Source organism: Neopelma chrysocephalum, unplaced genomic scaffold (genome assembly GCF_003984885.1).
Source record: "Neopelma chrysocephalum unplaced genomic scaffold, ASM398488v2 Primary Assembly neopelma1_226, whole genome shotgun sequence".
In the NCBI taxonomy this organism is placed as follows: Eukaryota; Metazoa; Chordata; class Aves; order Passeriformes; family Pipridae; genus Neopelma; species Neopelma chrysocephalum.
Window position 1 is genome coordinate 260,107 of NW_020897888.1, and position 24,151 is coordinate 284,257.

Sequence of the window (24,151 nt, forward strand, 5' to 3'; positions counted from 1 at the left end):
AGAAAATAAACTCTCAGTTCTTTCCGTGTGTGGGAAAACCCTTCCGAAAGGTTTAAAGGCTCCTCCAGCTGCATGAGCAGGATGGCTATTCGCTATTCCCCAAAGAAGGTTTGGGGCTGGGGGACTCACAGCATGCTCCCTCCCCTGTCTCCTTGACCCACCCCGCTTCGAGAGGAGCCCCCCGAGCCGTGGGTCCCACACCACACACTCACATGGGTCTCAAACACGGTCTTTTAATAAAATCTTTTAAAATAACTACAATTCATACAACAACAATGAGAGGTGTGGGGAGAGGGGCAGCAGCCCATGGGGAGGGGCAGCACAGGACATGGGGACAGAATCTGTGCTGTGACAGCCTCTGTCAGGCACCCCACCAGGGACAGGGACAGTAACGGTCCCATGCCACCACCATGTCACTGGCACGTCCCTGCCTGTGTCTGCCTGAGCGTGCAATGGCTTCCATGAGTGCAAGAGGTCACCCCCATGCAACAGGTCACCTGTGGTCATGACAGACCACAACAGGGTCTGGGCATGAAGCCACATCTGTGAAAAGTAACTCAAATCCTGGGCCTTCTGCTGGAGGGTCATGGCCAATGCACCCGGGAGGCTTTGGGGAGCAGCACTGGGCTCTGAGCAGGGACATGTTGGTGAGGGCTGGTGGGCCTGGACACTGGTAAGAGAGGGGTGCAGGGGGTGTCTGAGGCCCAGGAGGTGCCTGAGATGGAGCAGTGGAGACTGTCTCCTGCCACGGAGGGATGCCTGGAGAGTGCGCAGTGCCAGACTCCACAGGGATGCTGCCAGGGCGTGGGCTCCACCCTTGGCTACCCCTCCCAGCCACCTCTGCTCCCTCCAGTCCTGCTCCTTCCTCCCCTACAGCCACATAGGCTTAAAAACAAAATCCTGAACCCCTTTTCTGAGTTTTCACCCCACCAAGGCCTGGGGTAAGAGAAAGCTCATCCTCTGCCAATACCGCCTGGCGTGGGCTCCCAGGCCACAGTGGCACTGGGACTGTCTGCACCCCGGGGCAGCACCTGAAGGAGCATCCTGGGGAGTGATGCCAGCACCTGCTTGAGCCACTCCTGCTCCTGCCATTGGCTCCCAGAGCACTACCCTGCTGCCAGGGGCTGCCCAGGCTGGGAAGGAGGGGGCAGAATGGGCACCGAAGCCCTTAGTGATGCCACTTGCTCCAGGGAAAGGCTCCATCCCTGGTAGAGGGGCTCTGGGCAGGCTGGCAGCCCTGATGCCAGACACGAGCATGCCCAGCCCTTCTGGCCCTCTCCTGCTTTCTAACCCTCCCTCCATATCCCTTTCCCAGCTGCTGCACATCAGCCTAGCTGCAGTCAGGGCAGCAGCCCCCTCCTTAAAGCCAGCTGCAAAGAGACAGTGCCGCAGACCCCCCAGTTTCTGTGCCAAAGCAGCAGCCACCCCCCACGTGTAGGGCTGGCATGTCCCCGAGGGCGGTGAGCAAAGGGCAAGGCAGGGACGCGATCACAGCAGCAAAGAGGACAAGGACGCTGGAAACGGGGCGATCCCCGCTCCCATAGCTGTTAGTGGGTGTTTATTGGGCAGGCGTCGAACAGTCTGGCAGCGCGAGGTCTGCGGCCCTTGGCCCGGCTGTGGGTGCCCCTCCGGCACGGCCGCCCCGCCGGGCCCTGGCTGCAGGCACAGTCTGTAGCGAGCTCGGGTGCAGGAGTCTGGAGGGGTGTTACTGGTGCGACTTGGGATTGGAGGGGTGTAAGGAGGAGTCGTCAAACAGCGGGTTCCTCACTTCCATTTCTCCAGTCTGCCGTGGTGGAGGAAGTGGGATGGGAAAAGGAAAAGTCAGGAGGTCAGAAAACAGTTGGGGTTCAGCTGCCCCATTCAAAGGGGTTTGGGTCTGAACCCCAACGCGGCAGGGACGAGGGAGGAGGGGAGTGACCTAGTGGACTGCGATGGAGTGACACACACCAGGACCCTCATCACTCCTGAAAAGGTGCTGCTTCCCTGCCAGATGGGGCTGGGGGTGCTGGGGTGGGGTAATGTGTAAAACCCAAGGTCCCAGGTGGAATGGGACCCCACAGCTGGGCTGGCAGGACAGCATTCCCAGGCTGGCTGGCAGGAATAGGGCTCCTTGCTCAGACGGGGGACCCCAGGACGGCCCCCCAGCAGGAATGGGGTGCCTAGTCCAGACTGCCTGCCTCCCTGCCATCAAATGCCCTTTAATGGGCCTGTAAAGACCCAATGATGACCCTCCATCTGGGCCCTGATGGCCGGGCTCCGCAGCTATTACCATGTGAAAGGCCTCTCACCAGCCCTTTGTGCTCTTTGTACCCAGGGCTGTTAGGAGGTGTCCTTCCCCGGGGTCCCCTGCCAGCCAGGGAGGACATTCCTGGCTTTGAGGGATCACAGGTCCATGCTCCAGCCGCTGGGGCGGCACTAGGACGAGCCCCTCCAGTCCTGGTGCTCAGAAGCCTGAGGTGACCGCGTCCCTGGCACCACAGGGAAGGTGGGTCAGATGTGCCAAGGGCTGCTCTGGCTCTCTGCTCCCAGGGAAAAGCCTTGTGCCAGAACATGCACTCCTGCCCACTGGAGAGCTCCAATGAGAGGGAGCAGAGGGGTTGGACTACCTCAAGGTTTGATGAAGAACATGTGGAAAAAGGTCCTTACAAGAAACTGCACATCCCAGGCACATGCTGGACTCCCCCTACATGCACAGGGACCCCCAGGGACCCCCAGCTCCCCTGCGCCCACGTACCGGAGCCAGCCCGGGGCACTCGTACACGGTGAAGTCTCCATCCTCATTCTCCTCATCAGAGGATGCAGAGTCCGGCAGCTTGGGCTCCTCTTTATGCCTGTGGGGGAGAATCACAGAATCATAGAATCGGAGGGGTTGGAAAGGACCTCTGAGATCATCAAGTCCAACCCTTGATCTACTACCGCCGTGGTTACCAGACCATGGCACTAAGTGCCACATCCAGTCTCATCTTAAAGAGAGAGAATGTAGAGAGGGGGTGAAGCCCAGGGGGATGATTAGGGGCACCCCAGTTAATGGCAGGACACGCTGTCTGCTGATGGGTTGCTTACTTCTCCAGGGAGATCATCTGCTGCTTTTGGTGCTGGTAGTGGTACATCTGGGCGCTCTGAGCCAGCGTCTTGTCCCCGGGCTGCAGAGAGAGCAGGAACAGCTGTGGAGGCCAGGCTCTGCAGTGCCCAGCCTGGCTGGTGGGGGGCCTACACCATGTGGGAATCCCTCCAGCAGAGCACCAAAAACCCCACAGGGAGGGACGTGCCTTACCGAGATCTTGTCGTAGGGCAGGGGGCTGGCCACTCGCTGGGTCGAGTAGTCTGCTTTCTGTGCCAGCCTGACCTCCTTCTGCAGCCTGCCGGGGAGGGGAATTGAAATCATGGAATCACTAAGGTTGGAAAAGCCCTCTAAAGTCATCAAGTCCATCAGAAACTCAGCACTGCCAAGTTCATCACTAAACCACGTCCCCAAGTGCCACATCCACGTTTTTTGAACATTTTCAGGGATGGTGACTCCACCACCTCCTTGAGCAGGCCTGTTCCAGTGCCTGACCACCCTTTCTAATATCCACCCTAAACCTCCCTGACACAACCTGAGGTCATTTCCTCTTGTCCTGTCACTTGTTACCTGGCAGAAGAGCCCAACCCCCACCTGGTTCCTATGTCAGGGACATAGAAAGTGAGAAGGCTGCCTTTTCTCCAGGCTGAGCCCCTCCCCCCTCCCCCACTCCTCATGAGACTTGTGCTCCAGACCCTTCCACAGCTCCACTGTCCTTCTCTGGACACGCTCCAGCTCCTTTGTCGTGAGGGGCCCAAAACTGACCCCAGGATTCAAGGGGCCTCACCAGTGCCCAGCACGATGGACAATGACTTCTCTAGTCCATCCTAGTGGACGTTGGGAGGGATGGGAGCAGACGACTCCATTCATGAGCCAGTGACTGTCAGAGGGGTTCAGTTCTCCCACTCACATCCCTGTTCCCTGAGATGGCACCCATGACAGGCATGGCACCCCCACACATAGCCACCTCTATCCCATGGGGCCTGGGCACGAGGCACCAACGTGCTGGGAGTGTGAGCACCCAGTGCCACAGCGATGCCCACAACAGGTGCCACCAACTCCCAGGAGCCTGCATCTGGCATGGGGATGTCTCACCACTGTCCTCCCACCCTGGCCAGCAGACACCATGGCTGGGGGGGACTGGCAAGGGCAGCTATTGCCTCTCCTCCAACCCCTCATGCCTGGGAAGCATGGGAATACACTGTCCAGGGCACAGGGACACCAAGGCAAGGGACTGGTTGGCATTGGCAACCCTGGCTCACCTGCACCAGCAGACGGCTGCCACAATCAGCGCCGAGATCCCGGCCACTGTGCACACCACGATCAGCCCTGCGGAGGCAGAGGGGACACCAAGGGACAGCAGATGAGCCAGTGGCATGATGCCACCAGCCCATGCTTCCTTGGTGAGGGTGTGAAACCCCTTCCCACAAGTCCCTGGGGTCTCACCGAGCACCACGTTGTCATTTGCAGGGATGGGGGATGCCTCCACTGGGTTCTTCCGGACCGTGGCAGTGGTGGGGAGGGTGGCGGCTGCTGCGGTGCCGGTGGGACCTCGCTGCAGTCGCCCCTCTCTCAGCCCGCTGGCCAGGCGCTGTCTGCTGCCGTTGGGCACCAGCGTGGCTGCAGGAGAAGGCAGAGCTGTGAGCAGCTGCCGGGCAGCTCTGGAGGGCAAACCAGCCTGGGGTGCAGGATCTGGCTGCCATGGGGTCCCTGGCACCACTGGGAGTAGGGAGAGAGCACTTACTCCTGGGTCTGCCATCCTGTACAAGGTGGTGGTGAGGAGCCTCTTGCCTGGCCAGCACATCTGCCAGAAAATCAATTTCTGCCTCCAAGCTGGGAATGGAGGTCCGTCCTGCGGGAGAGCGTGGGCATGAGGTGGGCACTGCAGGGTGCAGCCGTGTGCCCACCCCAAACCCCCTCAGGAAGGGGCTTGCATCCCAGCTCCAGCAGACACAGGTGGTGGTGAGTCTGAGCCCCCTCAGATGCAGCCCTCCCAAAGCTGGGACCTGGGACCCTTGTGTGTCCTTGCTGCTTTTGGAGGGATTTTCATCCCACCAATGCTGGAGGCTGAAGGAGCAACAGCGTCTGCCCCTGTGACAGAGGCAGCAAGTCCTGCAGATCCTGTGAAAGCAGGCAGGGTGCCAGCACCTGCTGTGCAGGACATGCTTCATGTCCCTGCCCCTAGGGCCACACAGTAGCCCGAGTGTGGAGAGATGGGAGCTGGACCAGGACAGACACCCCACGGCTGCCCCTCTGCTGCAGGGGTGAGGGGCAGCTCCAGCAGGGTGAGTCCCAGGCAGGGGACACCTGAACACTGGTTTTCACCCCAAATTGTTCTTTACAGCCCAGGGGCCCTGGAGCCACCCCAGAGCAGGGCTCAGCTGGGCTGTCCAACAGAGTGTAGGAGCCCTCGCTCCAGCAGAGGGGCTGATTTCTGCCTGATAGGATGCAGCCCCTTTGGGAAGGGAGTAGGGGTGCCCCATGCAGCAAGGAGCACCCTGTATCCCCAGGGGCTGGCCTAGCATCTCATGGGTGGCATCTCACGCACAGTGCTCACCAGGGACATCCAACCCTCAGAGGGCTCCTGTGGCATCAGGCATGGGCAGGACCCCCACTCTAGCCTGGAGTTGCCCACTCACAGGGTGACAGTGTGGAGCAGGAATGGAGCTGCTCTTCTCAGGCTCACTGAGCAGAGTCCAGTTCTGACACTCACCACTGCTTTTAACAGGATTAATCTCAATTTCAAAGGCAGGAGACATCCCCAATCCCCATCCCTATCCCTGTTCCCTCTGCCCATATTCAGGTGGAAAGCCCTGGAGGATAAATCCAGACATACAAAGGCAAGATGGTACCGGCAGCTTGATTCCCAGGTGAGACACTTGCCCTGAGCTGCTACAGGGAACAGGGGGTCAGGCTGAGCTCCAATTCCTGCCTGACTGTCCCAGGAACAGGAGGAGCAGAGATGCTGCAGTGGGTTGGGCGTGCTGTGGAGGAACAGGACAGGCAGGGTGCACGCAGGGCAGGGACAGGGCACACAGAACACACAGGACATGCACAGGGCACTCAGAGGTGGAGGCAGGGCTTGTGCAGGGAGCAGGTGCCCTCTCATGGTAGGTCCCACTGCCGCCTGCAGCAGAACAGCACAGCCAGGATGGAGCAGAGCCCCGCAGCCCCTCCCCTCTGCCTCCGGCCCCTCCTCGGGGCTTCTCCCTCCTCAGGGCTCAACCCTGGAACACACATCGAGGTGTGTTCACCAGTTACCGTGTTGGTTTGGGGACAGCAGGGACCAAGGAGAGACAAGTGTGACTTCTGCCCCGGGCAGAGGAAATTTGAGGCTGACAGTGTCCACAGGAGGGCACAAATCCATTGATTTCTATAGTCCTGCCCCAGGATGGCTGACACCCTCCTTGGTGCCAGCAGCCTGGCAAATGGGAAAGGGGGAACCCCCCTATATGTGAGCTGAGATCCCCTTTTCCCAAGTGCTTCCTGCAGCCTGGTGGGTCTCTATGCTGGTCAAACGGAAGCAGGGATGGGACCCACCAGCCCAAAGCACATCACTCAAACCCATCCCAGCACAGACACATGCAGCACTGTGATGTGCATGGGATTTTGGGGGGCTCAGACCCTGCGCAAGACAGCACCAGCCACGTGCAGGCAGCCAGCTTGTAGGATGCACTGCACCGAGATTCTGTGCATCCCATCTCACCTCTGTGCTGATGCTGTCTGTGCCGGGTATGCCGAGACACCCCCACTGCCACCAATGGCAGGAACACACCACTCACATGCATCGCTCTTGAGATCCCAAATGATGCTTTTTACCCCAAAAAGCTGCTCTTGGGAGAGGATCCCCAGCTCCTGCCAGGGATCTGGCAGCAGCTGAGATCCCGGTATCAGCATCAGTAGCAGTTGCAAGTGGCTCAAGTATCCCTAACCATGCATCAAAGGGGCACTCCCTTTAAAGGGTTAGGCATCCTTGAGCCACAGCAGTCCCCTCTGTTTGCCTTGCATCCCCCCCAAAATGCAGCTATCACAGCCCCTCCTCATCCTTGCAACCTTCTCCAGTGCTGCTGCCAGATCAAGGTACAGGCAGGATGTAAAAGCCCTCATGGAAAAAAAAAATTGGTGCCTCCCCGTCAAGAGGAGCTGGGCATCCTCAGGATGCTAAAATAGAGGATTTGGGAGGGGATCCCCCTTTCTCATTTACCCCAGTACCCACACTTTTGCTGCCACGAGCTAGTGGCATTGCATGGAACAATAGAATGGGGATGGGAGAGACCCAGATGGTCACTATCCTCCCAGGGTGGGTCCTCAGAGGATGGTACCGTGGTCCTACATCTCTCCGGGTGAAGATACAACTGTGGCCGCATTCTTTAGAAAGGAGCTGGGTTGCTATGGAGATGCCAGTGCATGTGCAGCCCTTTTGAGAGGGGAATTTGCTCCCAAGACTTCATATTAAAAAATAAAACATACACAACTGCCAAAGCCATTTGATACTTGTGGATAAGGAGCCCATGGCAGGGGTGATGGACCCCTGATTGCTGTCAAATGCCAAGCCTGGACCCCATCCCTGTGCCATCCCCTCTCACCCCCTCCAGCCATCACTCCCATTTCAGCCAAAGGGCCTCACTTTGGGGTCTCCCTTCTGATTTACAGGTTGATGCTCCTGCCACAAGGAACGGCACTAAAGGCATGCTGGGCTCTGCCATCCCCCATGTGCCCACCCAGGCTGAGCTGTGGGCAAAGAGCAGCTCTGGCTGCCCCCCGACAGGACCCCGAACATGCTCAAGAACATAAAGCAATCCCCTAAAATCCAGAGGACCCCTCCACGTCTGCATGGAACTCAAATACAAGGGGAGCTGTCTCTCTGGGTCAGTGACTAGCACTTCTCCATCCTGCCTGGCACAGGGCAAGCCACCCTGCATGTTTTTGGAAGCTCCCCAGGACTTGGCACCCCCCTTAGCAGGAGGCTTTTGGGGCCGGTGGGAGCAAAGAGCAGATGGAGAAGGGCAGGTTGGGAGAGAGATGCTAATATGCTCTGCAGCAGGAGGTGGTTCAGAGGTGCTCCAGAGCTGTCACCTTGCATCCAGATGGTCTCCAGCAGAACACACCAGGAGCAGCCCAAGGGCATGGCCAGTCCTGGCCTCTGCCCCAAACACAGAGGCTGCTCCACTATAGTTATAGGAAAAATAATTGTGTGGAGCACTAATTACGGTCTTAATTCACCTGTGTGTCGAACATAAAACCCCCTGACAAGGGGGCAGGGACAGCTCTGCCACAGCTTTCCAAGCATCATGAAGAGTTGAGGGTCATGCTAAAAAATGCCTGTGCCTGGCACTGTCTTTGCAGCTGAACTGGGGCAGCAGTGGGATGGGTGACCATGGGCTGCTGCTCCCAGGATGCTGCCTGTCTCTCTCCCCACTGGCACAGTGCAGCCACCCAGGCTGTCACAGCCCCTCATATCCCTCCGGAAAGGAGCCAGGAATAATACCCTGCACAGCCTTTGGTACCCCAGTGTGCAGGCAGGCACAGTCCTGCCTGGCGCTGCCGACTCCAGCTCTCCTGGCACAGATGCCGGGCATCACTCAAGGAGGAGGCAGCAGCCCTGAACTACAGGCCAATGTCTCAACTCAGCCCCGGGGTGGGTGAGGCCGTGGGCACCCATTTGTCTCGACCACAGGGTCAGCACAAGTCACAGCTCTGTGTGCTGAAAACTGCCTCCCTGCTGCTGCAGAGCCTGCACCCTGGAACAGCCAGGCAGACTCCAGAGAGCCCCGGAAGCCACCTGGGCCCCTCCTGTCCCCAGCGGTCCTGGGACCCTGAGGTGCTGGCGAGGCCACACGCAGTCACCCAAGGAGGATGCATGGGGAGCAGAGTGGGGTCCACATGCTCCTTGCCAACCCCAAAACCACCCCTCAGCTGCAGTGAGCGGAGTGAGAGGGAGCAGAGCAGCCATCCCCACAGAGATACGGCTGCCATGGAGAGGAGAGAGCAGAGGATGGGGTGCTGATGGTGCAGGGTGCTGCCCTGAGGCACAGAACCTCCCAGAGCTGCAGAGGTGAGGGGTAGGTGTGCAGGCAGGGGGTGAAGGAACTGCTGTGGAGTGGGTGCACCTACCATTGGGTGAGAACTGCTTCTGGACACAGCGGCCGTGGTCGTCCTCCTGGAAGGGGGGCAGGCAGGGCCCACAGGCACCTGACCCCGGTGGGCAGAACTCTCGGCGCTGCAGGGCACAGTCCAGGCTCCGGGGACAGGACACTGCTGTGGGGACAGGAGAAAAGAGCTCAAGAGGAGGAGAGGGGTCAAATGTGCCTCCAGGTCTGTCCATGGCCTCTTGGAATGGGATCCAGCTGCCCCGGGATGCTCTCGCTGCAGCTCCCAGGTATGGAAGGGCTTCACCAGAGCCACCCCTTGGCCCTGCTTTGCCTCCAGAAAGCTATTACTGGATGCAATTAACCACAGGCTTAACGACCGAGGAGTTGGACCCGGTGATCTTTATGGGTCCCTTCCAACACGAGATAGTCTGTGATCCCATGACCTGCAAAGTTTGCTGCCCCAGGGAATAGCAGCCAGTATCCATACTCCCACACAGGTCTCCAGCCCCAGGGTTGTCACCATCTCATGGTAGGATGTGCTACAGGACACTCTGAGCCCCACAGATCTGGCAGTGACCAGGGTCTCCCACCCCAGCCTGCCCCACACAGGGACCTGAAATCCAACCAGCACAGACTGAAGCTCGTGTGGTGACTGTCAAACCAAAAGTCCAAATCAACCCCCCAAAGCCTCAGTAGGGCTGTGACAGGTCAGTGCTAGCACTGGCAATTAGGATCCCATCCCTTCGGCATTGCCCAGGGGAAGCAGCGGGAGCCAGCCCTTCCCAGCACTGCACCCCAAACCTCCCTCGCAGTGTCATGGGGTGTCTCATGTCCATGTCAGCTCCGGGGCACCTCCACTCCCTGGGAACAGGCATGAGCCTCCCATGCTCCACCTCACCTGACCCATCACACCATGGCAGCGCTGTCATGGCTGGGAGCACCCTGGTTCATCACCCCAGGCAGGCTCAGGCCAGCGAGACCTCCTGGGGGGACACAGAGTCTTCGTGTCCTATACAAAGCTGAGTCCTGGATCGGGTGATGGTGGCAAACCATGTGCAGAGCTGGAGGGAGGAACTGTGACCAGACAGGACAGTGACACACAGGGCCAGGCTTCAGGTGTCACCTTCAGTGGGGGGCTGCAGAGACATGCTGGGGGCCTGGTTTTGATGGAGACACTGCTGGTCCTGCCACAGCATGAGCATGAGTGTCCCTCCCTCACAAGCTGGTGGCAGTGCGGAACCAGGTGACCCTCAGTATGCCCAGCACTCAGGCTGGGCACAGCTGGATGGGAGGCAGAGCTGGATTGGGGGACAGCTGGATGGGGAGCAGAGCTGGATGTGAGGCAAAGATGACGGCACAGCTGGATGGGAGTGTGCAGCTGGAAGGGGCACAGCTGGAGGAGGAATGCAGCTGAACAAGAGGTGCAGCTGAATAGGGAGCACATTTGGATGGGAGGCAGAGCTGCTGGATGGGGGCACAGCACACAGCTGCCCTACCCTGCCCCTCACCTTGCCACGCATGGCCATGCCCACAGTGTTCCTGCAGGTAGCACTGGGTAGGGAGCAGGGCTGTGGGGCTGCACCGGGAGCAGGGCCAGGCTGGCCGCCCCCGGGCTGGTGATGAGTCACGGCAGGAGCTGCTTCCAGCACCAGCCCACGCACCCCAAGCCAGCCCTTGCCACCCACACTGGCACCAGCAACACACCTGCCATCTGCCTGTCCTGCATCCTGGGGATGGCAACACTGGGGGGCAGCCCTGGCACTGAGCACCCCACGAGGAGGGGCACCCCAATGCTGGGGGCTGTCCTGATCCCCATCACTGCAGCACACCAGGGGTGAGGGAGGCAGCAGCCTGTGCACACTGGAGAGTCCTGGAACAAGATGGAACTGCCAAGACATGAATCATAACAGTTCTGCTCCCCCGGCAAGGGCACAGGAGGGATGTCACCCCAAAGCCAGATGTGTGGGATATGCCTCCCACAGCAACCCGTCCCTCTGCATGGCCATATTTCACCATCAAACTGCTCACCAGAGGGTGCAACCCCTACTAATGGCCCCCAGCCTGCTCCCCACTGTATCCCCCGAGGCACTCATCACTTCCCCTCCCGGCTGGCAGTGTCAGGGGCAGAGCTGCCCTCACTGTAGAGGTTCCTCCTGCAGCAGCTGCAATTTTAGGGCTGGCTGAACCCCACACCAGGCACAGCAAGCTGGAGGGTGTTCGCTCGTGGTGGGAGGCAGAGCCCACCCTGCCCGTGGGAGCCGGGTTTGCTCCCTGGAGTTGCCGTGGGCCTCGGCCAGGTGGCTGGGGGGCAATTAGTGCTTAATGGGAAAATAATCAGGTGTTAAAGCACAGAAATTGGACTTGGTTACTGGCTGCACCTCTCTGGGGTTACTCTCAAGGCCGCTCCGTTTAAAAATGAGGGGCAGGAACAAGATGTGGCACTGCACAGCCCCAGGCTGGGGACATGCCACAGCCCCGTGGATCACGGGGGGGGGGACACCAGAGAGCCTGTGCCACAGGCTCATGCAAACACTTCCCCCAAAACAGGTGCTGCCAAAAGCTGGTGACTGGTGGAGTAAGCCACCCCAGCATGGGTCACCCTGCAGTGCCAGACCTTGACAACACCCTCAGAGCCACCTTGGGGAGTGGGAGGGGTTATGGGGGCACAAGCCAGAGCACAAGCCCCAAGCCAGAGTCCAGCAACCAGGTAAATAAATAAAGCCCAGGCTGGATCCCAGCGAAGGCTGTTATCTCTGTTTGAGGAATGAGCTGTGCTTGCCCAGCTGTCACAGGCTGCAATTCAGAGCTCCCCATGTGTCACCAGTCAGTGGATGGTGAGCTGGCATCACTGCGTGGGCACCCCGTGGGCTGAGGGGGCCCATGGGGCTTTGCCACTCTCTAAGCCCACCTCAAAGCCCAGCAGTGAGAGCCCTGTGCTGGTGGGAGTGGGCACCTCAATGTCATGCTATGTGACAGGGACTGAGTGCCGTGTGTGCCAGAACCCAGGCGCCACAGGGGCATCTCCACCCTGACCACTGTCACCCTGGGGGGTTGTCACACCATGCCCCCCCATGCTGCCCCAGCCCTGCACACCCACACATGCCCTGGGGGGTTAGGTACCATCTGTCCATTCTCAAGCAGGCAGGTGGTGGGGTCCAGCTCCCGTGTTGGGGTGTACCCGACCCTTCCCACCACCCCTTGGCTCCCCAGTGCCCTGGGCATGGGTTCCCCCTCCTGAATACCTACCCAAAGGTGGGTAATGGGACTGGCACAGCACACGGGTCCCAATTACACCCAGCTGTGGCCATGTCACCACCATGCCACCCCCCTGTACCAGCATACCCGCTGCAGTTGCCCCATCTTGCCTCTGCAGCTGTGGGGCTGCTGTCGAATCTGGGAGAATTTGGGATGCCCCCACCCCAACCATGCCCCCTGCTTGGCATCAGTGCAGCCCAGCAAGGCCAGCCCACAGGTGGGATGGTCAGGAGAGACTCAGGCTGGGATCCTGAGGGACAGGGATGCAAGGGCAGCACGGACCTGCTGGCAGGATGGTACAGACCAGAGGAGTGAGCAATGACATGGGGTGCTGGGAGGAGGAGGATGCTCCAGCTGCTGTCACTGCCCTGCCATGGCGCACAGCTCCTGTACAGGTGGGCAGCAAGCCCAGCCCAGCACAACTGGGGTAACCCCTTAAACCAAGATGAGGGCTGTGCCGAGCTGCCAGTGCTGGAGGAGGTGAGTGACTCCCTGCAGGCAGGATCCCAGACAGCAGCTGAACCCAAGGGCAGCAGGTGCACAAGACACCCTGCAGCCAGCACAGACAGTGGGTGGGCACAAGCAAGGGACACATGTAAGTAGGAACAGACCCGTGCCCAGGAGGAAATGCGGGTGTGTGAACTGCAAGGTGTGTGTCCATGACCCCTGGATGTGTTATCCATGGGGGAAAGCTGAGCACAATCCCCCATCCCCAAGGGCCCACCCTGGGGAGAGCCATGCTGGGCACCCGGGGTGGGACTCGGGGACAGCAGAATGCTTGTGACAGGGGGTGCCTGGGGCAGGGCATGGAGCCGCTGGCAGTCACAGCCTGGGTGAAGCAGCTCTTCCACACTCGTGCCAAAACATACAGGTGAAAAAGAAACAAAAATAAACCCGAGGAGGACACCTGGGTGGCCGGGAAGCAGGGACTGCCCTCGCTGCATCACTGCCGCAGATAGAGAAATAAAAGTGAACCTAAGAAGACAATTAAGTAGTGCTGAGCACTGGTGTGGGTGCTCACAATCCCTGCACCAGCAACACCTGCCCACCAGAGCAACCTGCCCGGGACCACTGGGGTCCAGCGCCCCTATGGCAGCAGGATATGCCCCTGGTGGGACATGGGCACTGAGCCAGGGCATGGGGGTATATTGGGGTGTCTGGGGAACAGGGATGCAGGTCTCCCTCGCGTGTTGAGGCCCTGCACACTAGCGCATGACTGTGACTGAGGAAGGACCATGGTGAGGTTATGACAGAGCCCCGGCAGCGAAAACAACCCCCATGGGGCCTGCAGTGATGTTGTGTCTGCCAGCTCCACTCCAAGGTCACTCCTCCTCCTCTTCCTCCTCCTCCTCCTCCAGCCAGGTGATGTGGGAGCTGCTGCGGGCCCTGCCTGCAGCCTGCTGGCCCTCCCAGCAATTCCTCTGCCAGCTGGCACTGTCTGGGGCTCCCTCCTGGCTCTACAAATTGCTCCTGGCACTGAAGGAGTGCTCTGGAGCAGGCCTTGGGCAGGCAGACAGGCAGGCATCGGGCAGGCAGGCTGATGTGATGCTCCCCACCATACTCCAGCCCCTGAGGTCTCACTTCCCCCTGCCCACAGCCTGTCCAGCAGCAGGTAGGAACAAGGGTTGCTGAGGCACCCCAACACCCCAGCTCCACTGCCTGTGCCCAGGGGTGTGGCCCCCCCAGGCGAGCCAGGTGGTCACGCGTGACTGCTGACAGCTACACTAACACAGCCAATGGCAGGCTGGATGCTTGGGGTACCAAGCCCTGGCACCACTCCTTTCGCACACAGTGGCCACGGGTGACACGCCCTGACCACAGGGGTTACACCACGACTGCAGGTCAGACACCACGCTGGTGGCTGGGCTGCAGTCCTGGAGCAATCCCCGCTCCTGGGCACAGCTGGCACCACTGCTCAGGCAGCCCCCATGGGAGCCCCACCACTGCCAGCAGCTGCTCACATCACCTCTGTGCTCCTGCCCCTGAAAATGCAGCAGTCGAGCCCCCTCCCACGTGTGGAGGCAGTGGAGCAGGGCTCTCTGCAATGCTGACCCTGCAAGCTGGGAGTGGGGGGACGCTGGCCACATAATGTCACTGCTGGGGATGGGGCATGTGGCACAGCCAGGGCCACCAGTCTGGCCCTGCATCCTGCAGCAGCGCTGGCCCATGCCATGCCACCAAGAGGGAGCAGCTGGAAGTGATTGCTTTGTGTTTCAGCAGATTTGGTCAGGCAGAGGCCACATGCCACCAACTCCCATCCCCAAGGCCATCGGGGCCATCTTGGCTCCCAGCTGCAGCTGGTGGGCACTGAGATCTGGCTCAGTCAGCAGAGACAATCTCCGGCACAGCTTCTGTCATGGCCAAGGGACAGTGTCAGCAGGCCCATGCTGCAGACTGGAGGACAAGGGAACCTCCACAGGGACCCCATGGCAGCATTCTCCCTCCCTGTACAGCAAACACCTCGCTGCACCCTGCTCCCAGGGAGGGAACGCTCCCACCAGCAACATCCAGGAATGATGGGAAATGGCCCCATCAGCACTCAACCCACACCCACCCTGCTGCTGCTGCTGCTTTGGGGCCACCAGCATGGAGCCCTGGAATACAGGCAGCACAGGTGCACAATCTTCTGCAGCCCTGAGGGCATCACAACGGGCTTCCAGAGCCTTGTCCTGCTCCAGGTTCAATGCCAAGGGGAAAGAGGGGGACAGGAGGGCTGAGTGAGGCTTCCGCAGAGGTGAGCAGATGCCAAACCCTTGGCATCCCCAAGTGCATCACCTCCCAACCACCGGTGTTCTCCCTGAGCCTGCCCCTGCTCTAGGGGAGACTCCATTTACAAGCACTCTGAAATCCCAAGTTGCTCCTGTGATCCTAGGCTGGGGCAGTACCAAGTAGTCTCCACCAGGCTGAGGGAATGGGATTTTGTGTCATAACTGCTCAAATTCCCTAAATGGCCAGAAAAATGCCTGTTCCCTGCCCTGGCAGCCTGCCTGCCATGCAAGGTGAAGGACTGGAGTGGTAGGGCTGTGGGAAGGGGAGACGGCACCCGGACGGATGGAAACAGCTCCAGCAACCTATGGATCCAGACACCAGCAGGGACTGGGCAGAGCCAGGAGGCAGCAGAAGATGTGGCCCTCCTTGCCTGTGGCAGGTGAGGGGGGCATCAAGCCAAGTGAGACCCCCTGGTACCTCAGCTCCAACACCCTTGGGTGCTGCCAGCCCCAGCTCCAGGCCCGCAGAGGCTGTTCTACATCCAGGACGTGCACCACTGCACCCCCCTGTGCCCCACTGTGCCAGGGGGTCTCCAGCCACAAGTGGCTTCAGATATTCAGGAAGAGAAGAAATAATAAAAAAAGGAGCAAAAGGCAAACCAGGTGCCACATGCCACTTCCCTGGGGCTGCCCGCCCAAACTTGCTGCTGGCTCTGCTTCGCTGACTGCACATCCACCCGTGTCAGGGACCCCAGGCTGCTCCTGGTGCCACCCCATTCCATAATGCACCTGGCTGCTCTTTGAACCACTCACTTCAGGTCTTGTTTATCAGGTTTTGCTGAAGTAAAAACCAGCAGGCTTCACACCTGCCCTGAGCCCATCGGGGCTGGGGTTGGGGCAGAGGTGGGGTTCTTTAATTCCCTTTTTATTGGGCAGGTTTGGCACCATGCCACAGGTGAAGCAGCTGGTGGCCAGGGCCATGGTGCAGAGCAAGCACTGGCATGGGGACCCCTCCTTGCATCCCTGGGGTGCTCTGAGACACCACAATGGGCAGCAGAGCATGGTGCTGGACCCTTGCTGTGCTGGCATGGCAGGGAATGGGCAGCCCTGGCACCATGGACCCACCTGAAGCGCTGAGCAGTCTGGAGAGAAGGACTGGGGTCCAGCTCTTTCCTCTTGGCATTCCTGGGCACTGGCCCATCAGCAGGGCACCACCTCAAGGATGCCCACCTGTCCAGTGAGCCACAGCAGAGACGCAGCCTCAGGCAAGCTCTCCCTGTGGAGCCACTGCTGACAGCAGAGAGGTGAGAGGGCAGCCCATGCATATGAGGAGCTGCCAGGCCAGGGGCCAGCACAGCTCAGCACATCTCAGCCATCTGTGAGCAGCCATAGGCTCCCACGTGATCCCACTGCCGGGCTGGAAATACCCGCCCAGAGGAGCAGCACCACTGTGCCCACCTATGCCAGATGCTCTTTGGCAAAGTCAAAGCCATCCCACCCCCCCGCTGCGGCCCACGCTGTCACTGGAGACATCCTGCAGCCTTTGAGAAAGAGGCACTGGCATGATTTTGCTGATGCAACACCCTTGGAGATTGGAGGCAGTTTGGTCAGGTTGGGGAGTCTGCCTGTCTGCCCAGCTCCTCTCGTCCACTCCTTGCCTGACACCAGCCCTGGTGCTCCCACTAGCCCATCACCCTGAAACAGGTGTCTGGGGACACAGCCCCTTACTCATGGCTACTGGGCTCATAGGGGCTGACCTTTATGGCTGTAGGAACAGCCAGTGGAACAACAGCCTTTGGAACGAGGCTGGCAAGGACACCCCGGGAGGGCACCATGTGCCAGTGGACACGCAAGGTCAGAGGCAGGTGGAAACACAGGGGCCACAGCTCCCCACCCAACTGGGGCTGCAGCCGTGGCTGCGATGGCGCTGACTAAGCCACTGCCAGTGATAAAGACCTGTGAGGTCATCATGTCCCATGGGGCAGAGCCCAGAAACTGAGAGGCCCCATCAACCCAGAAACTGGGGTCCACAGGATGCACAGTTGCATTCCAGGGGTGCTGGTGAATGCAGCATCCCAGGGCTCCTGGAAAAGGACTGTAGATGGTGCTGAAAGAGCTGGACCCGGAGATTTGGGGGTTTATGCCCCATAGGAAGAGCCAGCTCAGAGAAACCCTCTCCATCCTAGCCAGGAAGGATGGCCATAGGATGGGTCACATTACAGCAGCTCACCAGGGCTGCCCTCTCTCCTGATTTAGCAGGTGGCTGGGAAATAATCCCCAACAGATGTGAGATGATGAAATCCCCGCGGCAGAGCTGCTCCTCCTGCACACAAGAGCTGTGAGCTCCCCAGGAACGCTCCACTGCTGACCCCCAGCCAAGCCCAGGCAGCACCCATAGGTGTTATGGATGCACTGGAGAGCTGTACCTTCCATACCTCCTGTCTCCACCTCCAGCACAATCTCCTTTCTACAGGAAGGGAAGAGGGGCCAGGATCCCAGGGGGACCCCTGTCTCACCATGAGCCATAGTCCCTGCCAACCCTCAGCTGATATGTCACCTCTCATGTCACCCATCTAGAGAGATGGGTTCCCACCCAAAGAGCAAATCTCCCCCCACAAAGGCTTTGCCGTCCTCCATCCGTGCAGGAGGGGCCCCAGCACGCACCATGGCGTGCACGGGTTAAGAGGGGCAGCTGCCAGCCCGTGGTGCTCCAGGATAGGATAAGGCAGGGACCTGGACCTGCTCCAGCTGTGTTTCCTTCCTTCAATTCAAAGCGCGCTCCAGGCACTTAACGGCCAGTTTCTTCCCGTTGCAATTCTCATTAGCTCACAAAGTGGCTAATTACAGGCCTGCAGCTGCCATTCGGAGCACTGGTCACTCTGTGGCAGCAGCGCTGGGTAACATCCAGGCACGGAAGGGAGACGCCCCAGTATTGGCAGTGGCGCTGGGGCCAGGCCCTGGGGTTTTGGGAGGGCGGCCAGCCCAGGGGAGCCACTGTCCCCTGAGTAGATTCAGAACTTCCTGTGGGGACCAAGCACCGGGGTACTGTTTTTGTGGAATTAATGGAGGGATGAGACTGATGGCAGGTACTGTACCCTGCGCCCAGGGACCCAGCACTATGTACCTGAGGAGAGGTCATCCCATCACCCCTCCTGTCTCCGGGCACCCCCACCACCCCTCCTGTCCACAACATCCCCATCACCACATTGACATTCTTTCCCCCAGCAGCCGCCATCAACCTTCCCATTCCCACTGTCCCCACCATGCACTGACCCCTCCTGTCCCCAGTGTAGCCACACATCTCTTCCTGTGCCCAGCACACTGTCCATCCCATGACCCTTCCAGTTCCCATTGCCCCTGCTACACTGTCACCCCTGATACCCCCAACACCCCTCCTATCCCAAACATCCCCATCACCCCTCTAGTCTCCAGCACCCACCACCAACCTCCCTGTCCCCAGTGTCCTGATCATACTGTCACCCCCCTGTCCTCGCTCCCGCCCGGAAGCGCCTGTCAGGGCTAAGCCGATTACCTCCCTTAATACCCCCATGGCCCAGAAGAGACTTCTCAGGCAAATGTCCCCAGTGTGTCTTTCCTCTATGCTGTGGGGAGAACCCAAGCACCCCTGGGGACTGGGGGGTCCTTGAGGTGAGGGACCCACCTCCAGAGCTGCCAGGGAAAATGCATGTCCAAAGGACCTGACCCTACACATGACCCAGGCTCCAGGACCTCAGTCACCCTGCCCAAGCTCCAGCTCTCCCTGCACCAGCACCCACAAGGCATGGCTGAGATGCACATGGGTTTGTGGGTCCCCAGCCAGCTGCAGTGAAAGGGATGAGGGACTTTCACCCTGTCTCTTCCATAAACTCTTCCTTGATGCTGATTCTGCAATTGGGATCACAGGTATTAGGAGCCTCTTTCCACCCATTCACCCTCCTCAGGCCTGTGGAGGGAGCCCTGCCCAGGTCCCTGGCATGGGTACTGGCCTGCAGAGCCCCATGGGATGCCTGTGCCCCATGTCCCAGCTCCCCCACACCTAGCCCCCACCAGAGCTCCTTTCCCACAGAAAGGGGCCAGCTCAGCAAATGTAACCCTAGAGAACAAGGTGGGGACATTATCTCCAAGAATAGAACTGCATGGAAAATTAAACTTGAGAGCGGCACACAGCTCCCAGGGGAGCAGCACCCCAGCTGCAGTGTGGGGCAACACTTGGTCTGCACCAGCGTGGCAGAGGACACCCTGACATGCAGCCATGAGGGGCTCAAAGGGATGGAGTGGCTGAGCAGAACAACTGCCCACCACTGCCAACCACTCCCGGGGGGACTTGGACAATCTTCACTGTGCCTCAAGAAAAAGCTGGGGCTGCTTTCTGCAGACCAATCCGCAGGATGTTGGGGCGCTCAGAGACCACCCCTTGCTCACCCACTGGGTAGAGCCCCAGGGAGCTCGGCAGGGCAGCCAGGCCCTTGCAAGCACCACAGACGCAGCACCAGCCCTGCTGCCTTGCTCCCAACAGCTGTCCCAGCTTCAATGGTCAGCACGGGGGTCTGTGGAGCCACTGTGCCCCTCACGCCTCCCCAGTGCAGCAATGGCCAAGCAGGCAAAGGAAAAGCCAAGAGATGGACAATCTCACCCACAGGCTGAGCCATGGGAACTTCCCAGGGGATGGCTCCTGCCTTGCCGTGCCCAGCTGGGGACCTTGAGCAGTCCCTGCACCATCACAGAGCTGGGGCAGTTGGTATCAGCACCAGCATCCATGTTCCCCCAGCTGCATCCCAGCAGAGCAGCACAAGAAGGAGCAGCAATGTGGAGTTGGCAGGTCACATGCGGCCAAATGGGTCACTTGGACTGGAAAGAACCACTTGGGCTGTGCTGAGTAGCTTCTCTGGATGTTTGGGATGTGAAGTGCTGACTGTTGCAGTGGGGCCAGGAGGTTCAGGATTATTAAAAGATGGGGTTCTAGCCCACCATCACATTTGTAAAACATTTCTTTTTATAATAATAATAATAGATAAAACTTGTCAACTCAATTACTTAGGAAGGGGGGAGCAGTCTGGCTCTCACTCAAGTTCCAGGAAATGAAGCCAGAAAATGAGGCGAGGCCAGGGCCCTGCCCAAAGCCAGGTGCACTGGATAGGGACACGTGGGAGAAAAACAGTTGAGGAGCAGCAAGCAAACCTAAACCAACCTGCAGTACCTCCAAAGCACTGCTGCCCTTCCTCCAGCTCAGATCAGGCCCACGGCAAGATGAGGATGTCACCGTGCCATGTGCAGCTGCGTCCTGGGAGATGGCATCTGCTGCAGGGGCTCTGGATCACAGTGCTGGACAAGGAAGAGGAGATGCCAACCCCCACCTGAAAAAGCTTTGATGAAGCCACAGAGGCAGGAGGACTAGGGTATGGTGGTCCAGGACTTTCTCCCCCACTGTCTCCTTGCCCTTCAGAAGCCAGCTTCACCAGCACACCACAGGCGGGAGCTGCCCCTGGCCCTGCCACCTCCACCTCACAGCTGTCCTCAGAGAAAGCCAAGCTCTGCCCCACCCACCCAGAAAGGGCAATTATAAAGTGGGAAGAAACAGTCAACGCTTCCTGTGCCCCACTGTGCTCAGTGAGGAAGGTAGTGGAGGCAGGACAGTGACTCCTTTCCCTGTCCAGCATCCCAGGGATGTTTCTCTAGACATCTCTAGGAGAAACCCACCTGGAGCTTCCCACTGCCATATGCTGCACAACCTCGACCTCCCGGCAATGGGATGCTGCCATCAGGAAAAGCTCAAAGACGAGATGCCCCAGCATCTCACGGGGCAAAGAGGTTGAGCCGAAAATCCCAACCCCTCATGTGCCGAGAGCGTGCGATATCCCAGTGCTGGAGCAGGTTGCTGCTGCAGAGCCAGGCCCCTCACGCTTGTCTCACCTCCAGCAGCACCTGCAAGGCTGGGAAAGGAGGAGAAGGGGAAACTATCCCCCTAGACAGCCCCCAGGCACAGCCACTCCACCAGCCCCTCGAGGGACCGCACCCCAGCAGCACTGCCAGGCCCGATGATCCCACACCAACCCCTTAAATTTGAGAGCAGCAGAGACTGTGCCGGATCACTGAGGGCTGCACTGGAGCTGCCCGGGTCTCCTTCCTGCGTCAGCAGTACCCCTGGCTGGGCCACCCCAGCCTTGGCTCGTGGGAAGAGGCGGAGTGCAGGAGCATCCCTACGTCTACCTCCAATGTCCCAGCATGGAAGCATCTGGATGTTTTGATCCACTGGGAGATTTAACAATTATTGCACCTTCCCGCTGTCCCTCAGAGCAGGCGGGAGCACGGCGAGGCCGCCTGGGCCCCAGCTGACAGCAGGCTGCCTGCCCGGCGTCCGCCTGCCCAGCGCCTGCCCCGCCGGGAGCCAGCTCAAGGAAACAATATCGGATCCGCAAACAATGCCGGGAGCCAGGAGGCCCTTCCCGGCTCCTGCGCCAGCGAGGCAGAAAGCACCTGCCCGAGACAGGCCGTACCACAGGCCGGGACACCGCGCCTCCCCGGTGTGGGAGTGGTGGGCAGCCCCAGCCTTCCCCGCAGGCAGCAACGCTCAGGACCGGGTGGGGTTTTTGGGGTGGTGTTTATGCCCATCGCAGCCCTGCACACCCCAGCAGTGGGCACAGAGCGAGAGGACACGGAGCATAACCAGTGCCAGACCCCCCGGGAGGGGAAATGCCCTAACTCAGACCCAGAAACTCAAACAAATCAAACCTGAACGCCCCAAAACAATGCTTCAGTAGACAAGCAGGGCGGCTGAGGGTGGTGCTGTGGGGAGGGAGCGAATTTCACCCATTCCTTCTGCCCCAGCAGAGAGCAGAAATGTCACCATCACCGGAGCAGCCCCGCGGGGCAATGCTGCAGCCGCTCCCAGGGCGATGGGGCAGGTGGGCAAACAGGGCTCCCTCCCGAGCAGCCCTCCCGGCAGCTCCCCTGGATGGCTCGCTCACAGCAGCACCTTTATTGGTTTTTCCTTTGTTTTGATGGTTTTTTTGTGGTTTTTTTTAGTATTTTTTCCTGCCAATAAAGGTGCTTCCTGTGGGCCGCTCCCATGACTCCATGCTGTCTCCCCACTTCAGGATCCATATCTGTGGTTCCCTCCTGCCCCCCGCCAACATCTCAGGGTCCCTCCAGCTCCCCCAAACAGCTGCTGGGGACCAGCCCTGCGCCGGTGCCAGCCGCTGCCAGGTCCCCGCCTGAAGCAGCGGGCAGGAGGGTGACGGTGCGGCGCTGCCCGTCCCCAGGGAGCGCTGAGGGCTGTGAGAAACCCCAGTGGCGCTACGTGGGGGGGGCATTTCCTACCTTGCTTCCACCCAGGAACATGAGCACCCACGGATGCTGATCCGTCGTGGGAGTGGGAATAATGGTGGAGGAAGGGGGGGGGAACCGCACCAGGGTTCGTCGTGGGAGGGAACACGAGCATCCGCGGGGGCAGCGAGAGGGCATGGACGCAGGTTGGCGGGGGAACGGAGAGGCACTCACCGGCACGGACGAGGTGCAAAGGGCAGGATCCGAGGGCGGCGAGCAGCAGCAGCAGCAGCGCTCCGCGGCGGGCGGCAGCGCCCCGGGCCGCCACCATCGTCCACGGGCACGGCGGGCGCGGGGCCGCGCGGCTGCGGGAGGGGGCGGGGCCGGCGGGGGGCGGGGCCCTGCCCTTCCCTTGGGCCACGCCCCCTCTCCAAAAGCCCCGCCCTCTCCTGCTGCTCCGCTGGTGGGGCCGCCCCGGCATCACCGATCCCAAAGGGAGACCTGAGAGCCCCTTCCAGTACCTAAACGGGCTCCAAGAGAGCTGGAGAGGGACTTGAGACAAGGGCCTGGAGGAACAGGACAAGGGGGAATGGCTTCCCACTGCCAGAGGGCAGGGTTAGATGGGATATTGGGAAGCAACTCTTGGCTGTGAGTGTAGTGAGACACTGGCCCAGGTTGCCCAGAGAAGTTGTGGCTGCCCCATCCCTGGAAGTGTTCAAGGGCAGGTTGGACGAGGGTCTGAGCAGTCTGGTCTAGTGGAAGGTGTCCCTACCCATGGCAGGGGAATTGGACTACATGGCCTTGAAAGGTCCCTTTCCACCCAAAGCAGTCTGTGATTCTATGCTGGGGATGAGGGACTGGGAAATCCCACCTGTGGGTCATGTTGCTGCTGGGGTAATGCTTGGGCTGGTGGCAGGAGTTGTCATAGCCCTGCCTGCTCCACAGCTGTAGCACCCGGCTGTGAGTGCTGAGTTTGTCAGACCTCAGCCGCAGCCACTGGCCTTGGTTAGAGTTGTGTATGACCAAACCACCCCCTCCCTTCCCAGTTAGAGGAACATCTCTAGGTCACTACAGGGCAAACTCCCTTGCAAAACCTCTTCCCACATCCTGAATTAATTTCAGGATGTCCCATCTGGCTGCAGGACAGTGGGGCCTTGGTGGAGATGTGCCCTTGCAGCTGCCAGCCCCAGGGATGCCACATGGACACTCTAGTCATGCCAACAGCCATGTCCAGCAAGGATACCAGGTTGTCATCCCCAGTGTCTCTATGTGCTGCAGAGTTCCCAGGCTGCCTGAGGTTTTCCCCCCTGGAGTCAGGGAATGCCAAGGCAGACAGCTCTGCAAAATCTCAGCGTCTGATCTCTGGCCCCATCCAGGCACAGATCTGAGGCCTTGGCACAAACATGATGACACGATGCTGGATGGGACTTTCTGTCCGGGATCCTGCTGGCTGACATGTGCTGCCTGATTCTCAGAGGAGGGGTTCCCACTGCCACTGCTGTGCCACAGGGTTGGGCTCAGCCCCAGCCGACACGCTCGCAGCGGGAGCTCTGTTACGGCATCAGTGGTGCCCTGGCAGGCTGTCAGCCTGCTCCAAGCCTGCCCAAGGAATGCCGAGAGCGAGCCGCTGGAGTGCGGCGTGCCAGGGACACCAGGCTCAGCTCTGGCAGGAATTGCCGCTGCCACCATGGCTGAGCAGGAAGGTGCTGGCAGAGATGAGTGACAGCATGGCAGAGGCCATCTGTGTCATCTGCAGCGGAATAGTTATCTCT

General features: G+C 59.8%; 1 protein-coding gene across 1 annotated transcript; it reads right to left on the reverse strand.

The window, feature by feature from the left end:
• Window positions 1–213: 213 nt before the first annotated feature.
• Window positions 214–22,748, reverse strand: NPDC1 (neural proliferation, differentiation and control 1). The gene is given in 9 exon segments (XM_027703412.1): window positions 214–1,783; window positions 2,735–2,831; window positions 3,064–3,187; window positions 3,190–3,359; window positions 4,324–4,390; window positions 4,508–4,681; window positions 4,806–4,913; window positions 9,176–9,319; window positions 22,614–22,748. Coding segments are annotated over 9 exon segments (1,059 nt in total). The 5' UTR covers window positions 22,711–22,748; the 3' UTR covers window positions 214–1,705.
• Between the last annotated feature and the right edge of the window lie 1,403 nt (window positions 22,749–24,151).